This window comes from Eublepharis macularius, chromosome 3 (genome assembly GCF_028583425.1).
Source record: "Eublepharis macularius isolate TG4126 chromosome 3, MPM_Emac_v1.0, whole genome shotgun sequence".
NCBI lineage: Eukaryota > Metazoa > Chordata > Lepidosauria > Squamata > Eublepharidae > Eublepharis > Eublepharis macularius.
The window spans coordinates 187,647,291-187,661,566 of NC_072792.1; the positions used below are offsets into that span (position 1 = coordinate 187,647,291).

The 14,276-nt window shown below is 46.7% G+C and overlaps 1 protein-coding gene across 1 annotated transcript; it reads left to right on the forward strand.

The window, feature by feature from the left end:
- Positions 1–10,587: 10,587 nt before the first annotated feature.
- On the forward strand, positions 10,588–11,544 carry LOC129326138 (olfactory receptor 51H1-like). Its single transcript, XM_054974283.1, has one exon. It carries the CDS (start codon positions 10,588–10,590, stop codon positions 11,542–11,544), a length of 957 nt encoding a protein of 318 aa, XP_054830258.1.
- The last annotated feature ends 2,732 nt before the right edge of the window (positions 11,545–14,276 follow it).

Genomic DNA, 14,276 nt, shown 5'->3' on the forward strand with positions numbered 1-14,276 from the left:
CCTCCAAAGGACTACTGGGACAGAGATACTGTGGAATTTTAAAGATTGTGTGAATGTGGCATATCTGATTGTTGTATTTATTTAAACATTTAGATCCCACCTTTCCACATAGTTCAAGGTGGTCTCCAATAATGATTAAAAACATTTCTAAATTAAACCCAACAGACCCTAAATGTCTCTCTCCTTCCCTGTAAATGTGTTCTTAGTGGTTTTTCTTCTGGCATACCTTGCTAGTCCTCCTGCCTGCTGTGTTGAGCAGCTTGCGATGGAGTCTCTCAGCCTTTCAATCTGGCTGGCTGTTCTCTGCCTTGGGGTGAGAGCGGGAGCCTTCCCAACCAGCAGGAAACTCCCCCTGGGCTAGGCTGGAGGAGCCTTGCTCCCCCCCCCCGGCTTCTTCTCAGTGCCTTGGCTTTGTTCCCCTTTTTCCAGGAGTCCCATCAGGGTGTGCTTGTATGCCTTCAGGAACTGAGAGCCAAGCTACAAGTGACGCCTTACACAGGTTGGACACTTGTCAGCTTCCCTCAAGTTTTGATGGGAAATGTAGGCAGTCTGGTTTTACAGCTTGGCTCTCCATTACAGCTGCAAGACCAAGATGTGCCTACATTTCCCATCAAAACTTGAGGGAAGCTGACAAGTGTCCAACCTGTGTCAGGCGTCACTTGTAGTTTAGCTCTAAATGGTTTAGTCCAGTAGGGGTAGAGCCTGGGAATGGAAGCTTGCAATACAAGGGAAAGATCGTTTGCTGGGGAGATACGTACAATTCTGGACTCTAACCCCCTTGTATAACATTGAAAATGTTGATTGGAAAGCGGGGTGGTAAATTTAGCATGAATGGCTTCATTATTGGAATCATATTATTATTGCAGGGCTGTATTTTTCAAGCTAAAGACAGAGGCCTGGTTCCTGCGATGTCCTCCAGGTTGTTCCTTTAAGCGTTGGAAGGCTTTAGCTCTAACCTGTTACTTAACTGAATTCAAAGACATTATCCTCTCAAAAATTTGTGGTAGCGTATGAACTTCCGAGAGCCACACCTCACTTCTTCAGTTCTTCACTTCCGTTCTTCACTTCTTCATTACTGAAGAAGTGAGCTGTGGCTCTCGAAAGTTCATACGCTACCACAAATGTTGTTTGTCTTATAGGTGCTACTGGACTCTTGCTCTTTCCTACTGCTACAGACAGACTAACATGGCTACCCATCTTGTACTCTTCAATTAGTACTCCAGCGCTGGATTAGCACAGGGAGGAAATTTTAGCAAGTTAAACTTTTAATAAGTAAAACTTCCTTAAACATGCAGAACAATTTATTTATTTAAAATATTTACATTCTGCTCCCTCAACAAAAAGATTCCTGGAGTGGAAACGTCCCTCAATGAATATGTGGAAGAGAACATTGCTGAAAGACTCACGCGCTATCCTTATCACAGCATCCTGACTGATGAAGAGTTCTGGGTAATTCAGAACCTCCTGATATAAGTCTATAGTGTCTCCTTGATATCATGAATAGCCCCTTGCACTTACCTGACTTTGCTGCACAAACTGAACCTGGCTCCTTTTTCTGGACTCTGCTTGTGGTTTTTATAGCATGAGAGCTTTAATTAGAACACTGCTGTGTCTCTCCTTCAGGGAGGGAGGCAGCCAAAAACACTCAAAAGAAAACACCCAGTGGGAGGAGGTACCATCAGCCCCAATAGTAGAGCCCAACCATTCTCTATAGAGATTCTTCCAAGTGAAGACACCTTCCTTCAACTTAAGCAGCTCTTCCTCTGCTGCTTAAGTTGGAGGATGGCTCCTTAGATTGAAAGGCTTCAGACATGAACCAAAAGGAAGGAAGGTGGGGTATAAACATTTTAATAAATGAATCAGTAAATAAATAAACTTTGCTGAATGGTGTGGTAGGATAGGGGTGGGAGGATCCACCCAGATTACGGTTCCCGGGTGCCTGCTGGTGGTGGGCAAACTCCCAGGGGTTTGCTAGCTTGCCCGCTGACACGCCGGTAGGAATGCACGGTGTTCCCAGAGGATGTCATGATAAGGAATGCCAATTAGAACAAAGGCCATCATGACACGACACCCACAACAACCACTGCAGGAATTGCCTAAAATATCCCTGACAAGGATTTTTCCAGTCAGTCCTTGAAGGCTGCCAATGAGGGGGAACCCACCACAGCCCCAGGCATCCAATTCCACTGCTGAACTACTCTTAATGGGAATAAGTTTTTCCTAATGTCCAGCTAGTACCTTCACTCCTATAGTTTAAACCCATTTAAAAGATGGTATGAGAAAGGACCACACATCTACAGATGGACTAGAGGCAATAAACATGATATATCTTGAAACCCAATGTGCTGCAGCCTCTGAGTTAGATCCTCTCTTCTCTCCCTTCACCATAGCTTCTACAGATTCCCAGTTTGATTTCCACACATATCTGAAGAAGTGAGTTGTGAATCACAAAAGCTCATACAAGCTGGAAGGAGGCTAGTCCAGTCCCCGGCACAATGCAGGGCATTTACAGCTTTCTCTCCCCCTCCGCCCCCAGCTCCTGCAGTGTCCCCTGCTCTATGCCCAGAGGAAGGCAAAAAACCTGCAGTATCCCCGGCCAATCTGGCCTGGAGGAAAATTCCTTTTTGATGCCAAGTGGCAATCAGCATAGCCTGGGCAAGTAAGAAAGGGACACAAGAGTCTAGCGCCAGCTCATCCCTTCATGCCCTCCTTCTCACGATCTGCCTAAGTTCATATTGAGTCACAGAATTAGCATTGCTGACAGACAGCCATCTAGTCTCTGCTTAAAAACCTCCAAAGGAGACCCCGACATCTTCCAGGGAAGCCTGTTCCAAACAAGGAACTGTTCATATTGAAATAAATGTTGTTCATCGTTAAGGTCTTTAAATTGTGTTTCATGTTTTTGTGGGAGCACACAATACATTAAAAACCCTGGCCCACGGCCTCCTGCATCTTGCTCATTTATTTATTTGGAAAATTTCTATCCTGCCTCTCCACAAACCTGCTGAAGGCAGCTCAGAAAGTAAAACAATACAGTAGAATATTGAAAACAATGTCCAAAAAACCCATCATATGAAAGCAAGCTGTTAAAATCAAGCCAACGAGGTAACAGCAGCCTAAAAATGACACATAACAGAATTCAGGCTTGAAGCAGACCATAAAAATGCTTTAAAGGACTTGAGTCCCTTCCTTCAAAATGTGGGGGGAAAGAAATATGGGGCAACGCACCACAGGCTGATCCGCGAGGACTGGGAAGGACCCAACGTGGCAGGGAAGGCGCAGCCACGGATTTCAGTTCACACCATTCGTAGGGCAGCCAGAAGGACCTGAGTTGATCAGGCTGAAGCCCAGCCACAATCAGTCGGGCATCTCTGGGTCCTCCCAAGTAGCGCCCAAGCTTGCTGGCTGGGCTCTGTTCCTTGACCCAGCAACCGGGATACATCCTTCCTCTTAACAAGCTAGGACTAGGGCTGCCAGACCCCCGGTGGGGGCGGGGGATCCCCCACCCCCGCCCTCCCACCCCCGCCCCCACTTACCTGGCCAGCGGGGGGGGCTGCACCTTCCATGCGTGCCCCCCCTGCGGTGCTGCTCACCCCCGCGCTCAGCAGCCCCAGGATCAGGCCTGTTTTGGCCTGGATTGGGGCCCCTGTGGAGCGCAGGAGCGTTCCTGCGCTCCGCAGGGGCCCACAACGGGCCCAATCCGCGCCCATTTGGGCACGGATTGGGTCAGTTTTGGCACGGATTGGGCCCATTGTGGGCCCCTGCGGAGCGCAGGAACAGTCCCACACTCCACAGGGGTCCAAAATGGGCCCAATCTGTGTCAAAACAGACCCGATCCGTGCCAAAATGGGCGCGGATTGGGCCCGTTTTGGTGCGGATTGGGCCCGTTGTGGGTCCCTGTGGGGTGTGGGAGTGTTCCTGTGCTCCGCAGGGGCCCACAACAGGCCCGATCAGTGCCCAAACAGGGGCTGCGTGATGACGTCACTCCCAGAAGTGACATCATCACGCTTGCAGGAGCATGCACACGAGCTCCTCCAAGGTAAGAGCCAGGCCCCAGTCTCCCACTGGGAGATCGAGGGGGCCTGGCAACCCTAGCTAGGACCATTTTGCTAAACATGAAATTTTATTTATTTCTTACGGAAGTTACTGCTAAAAAGAGATTGAGGATGTCTTGCCAATCAGTATTGAATCATAGAATCACAGGGCTGGAAGGGACCTCTGGGATCATGGGTCAACGGATGCCTCAACAACGCCAGGAAGCAAAAGGCCAAGCAATGTAACATTTTGATCTATTACCAGAAATATACAAACAGTTAATTAGTACAGAACATGATGGAAATACTTTATTCATCTGATAGCTCCTTAAGGTTTGGTTTCCTTGAAATCCCTTGGTCAACCCTTTCTCATGGGGAACAAATGTGAATGCTTCCCATGTTCAACGGCATTCAGCTGACACTTGCTGACTCAGTTGAGAGCTTTCTGTTGATACGCTGACACAGCACCACTAGAGTATGGTGGGGCATTCGGTCCGGGACAGTTCATCCAGAATCTTGTCTGCGAGTCCTTCCATGAATTGGTTCATCAGTGCCACCTCATTCCAGGACAAGTCCTGCGCTAGAAGCTGGAACTTGGCAGCATATGCCGCTATGGTCCTGCACCCTCGTTGGAGGTGGCGGAGCCGTCTGTTGGCGTTGTTGGTGTGAACCGGGTTGGCAAAGGCCGTGTGGAGGTGCTCTAGGAAGCTGTCATGGTTCTGCAGAAGAGCTGATGGCTCTAGGAGGAGTGGGATGGACCATTTGGCTGCCTGTCCCTTGAGTACCTCAGGATGAACCCCACTTTGATTTTATTGTCTGGGAAGTCCTGTGGTCATAGGCTGATGTACAGCTGACACTGAGCCAAAACCACAGGGAACTCTTCTCTCCCGAAAACTTCTCTAGTGGGCTCATGGGACACTTGGGAGGTGGGGCCTTCACACTCAGGGGAGGAGGCGGCTGGAGCAGTTGTGCTTGGTGTTGGAGACGCTGCTGGAGCAGAGTCACAGCATTGGTGAGCTGGTCGATTTGCTGTTGCAACACTTGATTTTGAGCTGCGAGACCCATGGCTGCCCTAGCCTCCATCTTGGAGAGTTTGGTTGGAAGCAACATGTCGTCCTCGGGCTGGGCCATACTACAGGAGGGCTCGGATAGGGCAGAGTCCATGGACCAGCCCGAGTCAGAATGCCACACTGAGGGGCAAGGCGAGAGCAAGTCCATAGAATGGTCCAGGGTTGGTACTCACGGAAGGCAGTCCAAGAGTAATTCAGTCCAAAAGCAGGACCAGGCAGGTTCCAGTCTGAGAGGCAGTCTGGGGTCAAAGGCCAGGAATTCAATCTGTGGAGTTCAGAGTGGAGGTCAGGGTTGAGAAAATTCTAGCGAGGAAATGCAGGACATAGAAAGTGGTGTCCAAGGTTGCTTCCACTCCAAACAGAGTTTCTTTTATCCTCTTGATTAGTTAACAGGCTGAGGCACAGGTGTTGCCTCTTCTGATTCCAGTGCCACGCCCTCAGAGAGTAGTGCAGCCTGGTGCCGTGCACATAGCTGGACACTCCTCTGTCACTCCTGGGCTGCCTCCCACTCCCGGTGTCTCTGTCTCTTGATTGGCTTGGGGGATGTCAACAACATAGGTTCCTATGGTCCTGGCTTCCCCTTGTCCCAGAATGAGCCCTTCGCCATGGGGACCTCCTTTGTGGATCTTGTCTCTGGTTCCTGCTGCTCCGATGGATGCTCCCCTGAAGGCTCTTTTGGTGCAAGGCCTGGCTCCTCTGTTTCCTTGGCCTTTGAGGAGGACACAACGGCCAGCGGTGTCGTGGGCACAGTGGGCTGACTCATGACAGTCTCCCAGAGTACCTCCGAAATGGTAAATGCAAGGGATCACAGCTAGCTGCACTCACAAGCCAAAATGGTGCCTGATGTACAGGCACACAGAGAGCACAGGGCACTTTGGGGGCACATTGGAAGAACAGAAAAAAAGATGCATCAGGAAAATAATGGAAGACAAAGGGAGGCTCCAAGCACTTGGGGGAATGCTTAAGAAGAGCAGGAAGAAGACACAGAATAACTCCAAGAGTTAAAAGCCCAAGAACCTTTGTTAAAATGCAGTCTTTATACTATAGCTCACCTATGCACGATGCAAACGAGATTAATTAATATGGCCACTTGGAACGTGTCTGTAGTCTAACTGGGTAATTTGGATTAATTTGGGCTTGGAAGTTCGAGTACTTGAGTACACAGGTGGAAAATAAGGGCTGATTGATTGATTGATTGATTGATTGATTGATTGATTGATTGATTGATTGATTGATTGATTGATTGATTGATTGATTGATTGATTGATTGATTGATTGATTGATTACAGGGGTCACAGAGGTCTGGATATCTGATGACCAGAGTTGGCAGATTCCCTTAAGGTGAACCTTTGATGGTAAATAGCATTGTACCGGTAAAGCACTGTGTTTGATAGAAGGTTCTGAGCAGCTTCTAAGGAAGAGAGTACTACCTTTGTATCCTTAATATACAAAGAAGATCCAAGTACTGCAATACAGTTTTCATGTAAGTTGTAAAGAGTTGCAATTTTTCTCAGACCCTGAGATTTATTCATTTACTTGAGGTTTTGCTTGGGAAACCATTCTATTGATGTGACTTAGAAGTGATTCAGCTGACTATGAGCCAGCGTAATTCCTGTGCAAGAGAGCTGAGTGTCTCCTGTGGGTACAGAATGCTGCAGCCAGAATTTTGACTGGAGTGGGTCACAGGGACCATATCACTCCAGTCTTGTTCTATCTACACTGGCTCCTAATTTGTGTCCAGGCCCAAATCAAAGTGCTGGTGTTAACCATTAAAGCCGTGTATGGGGCTTTTTGGAACAGCAGCAGTGAGAGTCAGCTGTGTTTGTGGAGGGCTCCTCAAGACAGCTGTTCTCTTCTGTCTGGAGGGAATCCAGACTTCTGGACTCCTAGCGGGGCTTTGGAGAAGACCCCTGAAACTTTGGATGCTATTTGGAAGAGATCCTGGGATGCAGCCGAGGAAAATCTCCCCGAATCAATCCTTCAGCTCAAGACGGAGGCAGAGCCATCATGGCATTTAGCTGCTAGCCCCCGATAAGTCACCTTATCTTTCTCTGCAAAGACTTTCTGCTTACAACTGCTACTGACAGCCTCCTCTGCGGGATGTATGAGTTTTGTTAATTGGTCGTGAATTGTTTACGAGATTGACTTTATGGCTTAGTTAGTAGATAATTCAAATTACATTGGGAAAAAAGAAGATTCTGGGAATGTTAATATAACAACTAACCAAAAATTGCTGAAGCTTGGTATGATTTTAAGGCGTATGAGCTCCTTCGTTATTGCTTCTGCTGTTATCTCCCCCATATGCTGTATGTGCAAATGAGTGCTGGAGGGAATTAATGACCTAGAGATATTGGAGACAGGAGTGTAAGGAAAATGGAATTTTAAGGACTGCTATAGAAGAAAATACAGGGAAAAAGGGAAATCATTTCTGTCTTTTCTTCTATGGAGAGAGTTCCAGCCCCCGCTTTCCTCATATCATTGGACTAGATAGCAACTTTCTAAACAGAAACTACGTATGTTGATTTATTTAACCAATATTAACCCCACCAGATTGGACTTTCTCTACTGACATCTGCTGGAAAAGGAGGGATAATGGAATTGATTTGCTATGTTCAAATGATGTACCAAGTTGAAAACTTAAAAATGGAAATAGTAGAGCTGAAGGTGATAATGAATGGTAAGAATTCCCAGCCTATTGAATTCCAAGAGGTAGCAGACCTGAAACAGGGGACTGGTATACAAACACAAAAAGAAAGAGCGCGTCAACAGAAATTTAAATGGAAATATGAAAAAGAACAGAAAATAAAAAGATTAACAAATAAACAAAGGCAACAAAAGGGATCCGGAAAACAAAGAAAAGGTATAGAGGCTAGGGCAGCCATGGGTCTCGCAGCTCAAAATCAACAGCAAACAGCAAACTTGTCTACAACTGCAGGGTACACGGTATACTCCTGCAGAGGTGAGGGGGGTCTCTACTGTCTTTTGCTGATCGTAGCATCTGTTGTATTTTTCTGGTGGGTCTGAATACCACTTGAAGGTTGTGCTTTTTCATAAGCTTTCCCATCTGATCAGTGATTTCTTTGATATATGGCAAAAACACTTTTCCTGTAGGAGACAGTTTTTCCCTGGTTGTTTGATTTATCCTTGGTTTAATTGCTCTTCTGATTTCATTTCTGGAATAGCCATTTGCTTGAAGTGCGTGGTTTAGATGATTAGTTTCCTCGTTGAGAAAGTGCGGTTCACATATCCGTCTTGCACCATCTACTAATGTTTTTATTATGCCTCTTTTCTGTCGAGGGTGGTGATTGGAGTTTTTGTGTAAGCACTGATCCGTGTGAGTTGGTTTCCTGTAGACCTTGTGACCTAACTGAAAGTTTGCTTTGCGGATGACCAAGGTATCTAGAAATGGAAGTTTACCCTCAATTTCTTTCTCCATGGTGAATTGTATGTTCAGGTGGATATTGTTGAGGTGGTTTAAAAACTCCATCAATTGTTCCTCACCGTGGCTCCATATGATAAAGGTATCATCCACAAACCGGAACCAGACTGTAGGTTTGTGGGGTGCTGATTCTACAGCTGTTTTTTCAAAATGTTCCATGTAGAAGTTTGCTATAACTGGGCTGAGCGGGCTTCCTATGGCCATCCCATCCATCTGTTCATAGAATTTGTTATCCCTGCCATCCCTGCCAAATTACCTGCCATCATCTTCTCCACACTGTGACACTGAGAGATCTCTGTCTTTTGGTGCTACACCTCTGAAGATGCCAGTCACAGCTGCTGGCGAAACGTCAGGAACTACAATGCCAAGACCACGGCAATACAGCCCGGAAAATCCACAAGAACCATAAACAGGTTTTATTTGCATATATACAACTTTTGCTCAGGGCTGCCACGAGGGGGTTACAGGAGCTCATGTGTACCAGATTCTCCAAACCCCCCTTTCTGTACTAGCCTCTTCCCTCAAGCACAGTGGCAGTCCAAGATCTTCTCCCCTGAGCCTAGTCTTCCTTCTCAAATGCAGGCTGGAGGACTTCCTGAGTGATCCATCCCTTTCGCGTGCTGCGCTTCCACTCTTCATTCAGTCCCCAACAGCAGGAACTGTTTCAGAACCAGGACAGATGCCTGGAGTCCTCTGCTCCCCCCAGGGAATTCTGGGAGCCCAGGGTGAAGAGCTGAGGGCTGCATCTCCCTTGTCTCTTGGTATGCAAAGATCCCAGTGTGCCGTTCCGAGGCCGGATCGCCTGGCTCTTCTGCCACAAGCTCCACAGAGATCCCCTAATAATTGCCGCTGGGACCTGCAGGACCTGCTCCCACCGGTTTGTTTCTCTTTCCACTTCAGCATTTGGGGCAGCCCTTCTCCGAGAAGTAAACATTAAAGCTCAAACACAGTATTAAGCACAGGCAGTAATCTCCCTTGCAAAACCTCAGACAGAGTCGCCCTCTGCAGCTGAGGAAAGCAAGACAGGTTCATGCTCCGCAGTGCTGTAAGGTAAGCACGAGAAACTGAGATGACAAGGATCTTTTGGTTTCCTGGACTGACTTCAGGAGCATGCCAAATCCTGAACTATCAGGACTCTTCATCAGCCAGAAAGCGAGGAAAAAGACAGCGTTGGGTGTGAGGGATGTCCCTCCTTGCTCATCCAAGAACTTTTACATGCTCCCATCAGTGTTGGACCCCTTATTGCATTCTTTAACAAAACCCCAAGTTCTTTTGCAGCATGTTTACCCCTTCTGTGCTTCCCCTTGGCATGTTCTAGTGGACATCTGGTCAAGGGAAACAGGATGGTTTATTAGAGGCACCCTTGGAACGATCTGGCAGGGCTCATCTTATCTTCTTGGCTTCCGAAGAGTGGATTTCTAAGTATAAAATGGACGTGGGTGTGTATGTGTATGTTCAAAACACAATCCTTCAGTACTGGTTTTGATGCTTGGGTAGAACTTTTAAGATCACAGGGCTGTGTTACAGGAACAGACACTTTTGCTCATTCGTGGATCTGTTGTGACAAAGGGACTGAACCCCGATGGCAACTAATTTATTTAGTTAGTGAATTATTTTATGGCTAAGCTAGCTTTCCGTTAAAATATTCATTAGAGGTTATAATAATAGCATATAGAACCAACATCTAAACCTAAGTAAGTGGTGTGTGTGTGTTTGTATGTCTTGTCAAGTCACAACCAACTTAGGGCGAACCCAGCAAGGGTCTTTCTAGGCAAGTGAGAAGGAGGGCTGGTTTGCCATCGCCTTCTCCTGCAGTGTTTTCCTTGGTGGTCTCCCATCCAAGTACGGACCCTGCTTAACTTGTGTGATCTGATGTGACCGGGCTATACCATGCCACCTTCCTTCCCCCAAAGCACTATACAGACCTAAAATGTATATAAACTGGGGAGAAGGGGGCTTAGGAACTGCTGCAAGTTTTCCTGTGGGACATTTTACGTCTACTCAGAATGATGGTGAATGTTTTACAGAACCTCACAGTACAAGAATGTCAATCATCAGCGTCAATGTCAGCGCAACGAACCACCAAACCTTTCTCCTAGTTGGCATTCCTGGCATGCGGGAGTATAATTCTTGGATGACCTTCCTTCTCTGTGTGCTCTACATCCTAACGCTATGTGGGAACTTCACTATTCTCTATGTCATCAAGACAGAGCAAAGCCTCCATGAGCCCATGTACATCTTCCTCTCCATCCTCGCCTGCTCAGATCTGGGCCTCTCCTTGTCCACCATGCCAACAATGCTGAGTGTTTATTGGTTTGACTCCAGAGAAATCTCATTCAATGCCTGCATTACTCAGATGTTCTTCATTCACACATTTGGAGTGGTAGAGTCTGGCATCCTTGTGGCGATGGCTTTTGACCGCTTCATTGCTATACGGGACCCCCTGAGATACACCTCTCTCCTCCAAAATCCAGTAATTGGAAGAATTGGACTAGCTGTCTTGGCCAGAGGGGTCTGTGTTTGCTTTCCTGTCCCCTTCCTTATTAAACGGCTACCCTTCTGTAGGTCCAATCTGCTCTCTCACTCTTACTGTCTCCACCAGGATGCAATGAAGTTGGCCTGTGCAGACACAAGAGTGAATGTGTTCTATGGACTGATCATAGTCGTTTGCACCTTGGGGTTAGATGCTGTGGTCATTCTGGTCTCGTACATTCTCATCCTGAAGATCGTTCTGAATATTGCTTCCCATGAAGAACGCCTGAAGGCTCTCAACACCTGCGTCTCCCACCTGTGCGCCATCCTGATTTTCTATGTTCCCCTGATAGGTGTCACTGTAGTCCATCGATTCGCAAGGCTCCTCCCTCCCATAGTTCATATGATGATGGCCAACATTTACATTGTGGTCCCTCCTGTTCTTAATCCCATTGTGTACAGTGTGAAAACTCAACAGATTCGACGAAGGATACGCAAAATGCTCCAGCAAAAGAAAATCAGAAGTTGATATTTCCATTAATCCAGTGTAGTGTGGTTAGAATATTGGACAGAGCACATTGAGGCTTCTCTCAGCTTAACCTACCTCACAGGGTTGTTGCGAGGATAAAATGGGGGAGAGGCAATCCATGTATGCTGACATAAGCTCTTTGGACAAAAGGCAGGACAAAAATTCACAAAATAAACAGACCTTTCTGCATTATTGGGATACTATTGTACTTTTTATTAGTTGGGCGCATTTGCTGTGTTCATTCTGCTTTTTCCAAACTCCACCTTGCAACTGGGGGAGGGTAAAGAAGGGGGAGTTGGTTGCTTAAAAACAGAAAGGATAATCCAGAGAGGAAGAAAGAGGCCTCCCCCTGGATCACAGGCAATGGAGATTATGGCCGATTCTGCACGTCTTGATAGAAACGCCAAAATCATGGTATTCTTGCGGCTTCTCCAAACAGTTCCACATGCCAGTGTTTGCCAGCCATGCATGTCCCGTCCATTTTATGCTTTACTTGCGCTCCTTCTGCGAACGCGTTTTTTCCATTTCTAAACTATTTGCGCTTGGGTTTCTCATGGATCCAGCTGTTCTCAGCGTGGGATAGAAAGTGCCTCGGAAGACAACACCCACACAGACAGCCACTCCTCCTTGCGTTATCTCCTCCCTCCATCACGGATGTTATCCAGGCACAGCAATAAAGGGACCACACTGGTCCTTTAAAAAAAAAAAGGTTTTCAACCTTGATAGCACTATTGCGCTGAGAACTCCTTCTTCAACAACCCATTTTCAAACGTATTTGTCAGTGTGTCCGTTTGTACACTTTTCAGAGCCTTTTTGTCTAACTCTGGAATGTGGATTTTTTTTAAAAAAAACCTTTTTTTGCGCAATAGCGATATTGTTACATTAAAACGCAATTTTAAAGGGTGATAATTTTTTGCACAGGCACATAACGGACATAGTACTTTTCTGCGCACGCACTTATTTCTCCATTCATGATTTCAAGAAAATACCGCCCATCCTTGGGTTTGCCAAGCAAATCTCACCACTGCTCATGTGCCAAAGTTTTTGGCACGTTGGCCGGTTTGGTGTAGTGGTTAAGAGCACGGGACTCTAATCTGGAGAGCCGGATTTGATTCCCCACTCCTCCACGAAGCCAGCTGGGTGACCTTGGGCGAGTCACAGTTCTCTGGAGCTCTCTCAGCCCCACCTACCTCACAGGGTGATTGTTGTGGGGTAATAATAACACTTTGTAAACCGCTCTGAGTGGGCATTAAGTTGTCCTGAAGGGCGGTATATAAATCAAATGTTGTTGTTCTTGTTATTTGGTGGCAATTTTGGATAGAGCAACGGTTGTCACCCCGCAAAGAGAGGAGGCCATCTTCATTTCGGAACTGTCTTTGGGCAACATGGCTGAATCAAGCAAGCACCCTGGGGTGAGAAGGGTTTCCTGGCGAGAGGAGGTTTTGGATCTCCTGTCCCTTTGCGGAGAGGAGAAAATACAGGAGGCACTGCATTCCTCTCACCGTCACTATGACTGCTTCAAGAAAATAGCTGAACGATGGCTGCTAGAGGACACAAGCGCTCTGCCCTTGAATGCAGGACAAAAACAAAGTCCCTGCGGCTGGAGTGTAAACGTGTGGTTTGCTCACAACTCAAGATCTGGTAATGCGCCAACAATATGGCCCCTACTACAGAGAGCTTAGCAGCATCCTCCGCGGGGACGCAAGTGTAAAGCTGAGACGTGTTTCCAGGAGCATCAACCTGGGTGTTGCGTTGGGGCGACCCACTAATCCATTGGTGCTGCAGGAGGGGTCTGAGGAACTGTTCTGCAATGACATGATCAGAATTGACTCTTCACAAATAATGACTTCTACTCCAAGCTCCCCGGGTAGGTGACCGTCCTTTTAGAGTATATCCAAGCACATGAATCGTGACACCTCAATTTTGAGCTAACATTTTTTCTAAGCTACTCTTTAAATCATCTTTTGACCATGCAGGCATGCTGGGGGATCTAACAGAGGACATACTGGTCGACCTTAATGTGGATTCTGATGAAACAAATATGGAAGGTCTGGGGGAGTCTGGTAAGCTTCGAACAACAGCTGCTGTCTCTGCACTAACTGGTTTGTTAATTGGAAGATCTATAGAAAATGAACATTGATTGTAGGTGTTTTTTTAAAGAGTGTATTGTTTTCAGGAGTCAGAGTTGTGTTAAGAAACCATATGGTGTCCTTGACAAAGAGGACTGCAAGACTGGGATGACTAAAGGGACACTTCAGATTTCGCAGAATTTCTTCCTCAGGAGCCTGGTGTAGGAGGACACTTATCATTGCTGTTACAAATCACTGCAGTAATGTTCCCGGATAGTGGCGGCTGTGTCTTCTTAGGCGCCCGAGGAAGAAATTCTGCGAAATCTGAGCTTTTCAGCCGGCCCCAGATTGGGCGTAGGGCTGTGATTTGCTAAGCTCCACAGCAGCTATTGTACAAACAACTAAAGAAGAAATAGGACACACTATTGCTTTTGGCACAGTCTTTATTTTGAAAGAAGCAACTGGACATAATAATTGCCTTTGGCAGAGACTTTGTTTTGGATAACGGGACCAATTACACCCAGAGAAGATACGGTGTGGTCTCCTTTTGTGACTCTCCCGGACTTTTGTTTCTTTGCTTGCTCATATGAATGTTTATACGAATGTTATATGAATACTTACGATATTGAGTTCTCTTGATATAATTTGGTCATCCTATTGGTT

Bases quoted from the DNA above. Each gene is read 5' to 3' on its own strand.
- LOC129326138 (XM_054974283.1), top strand. From the start codon at position 10,588: ATGTCAATCATCAGCGTCAATGTCAGCGCAACGAACCACCAAACCTTT.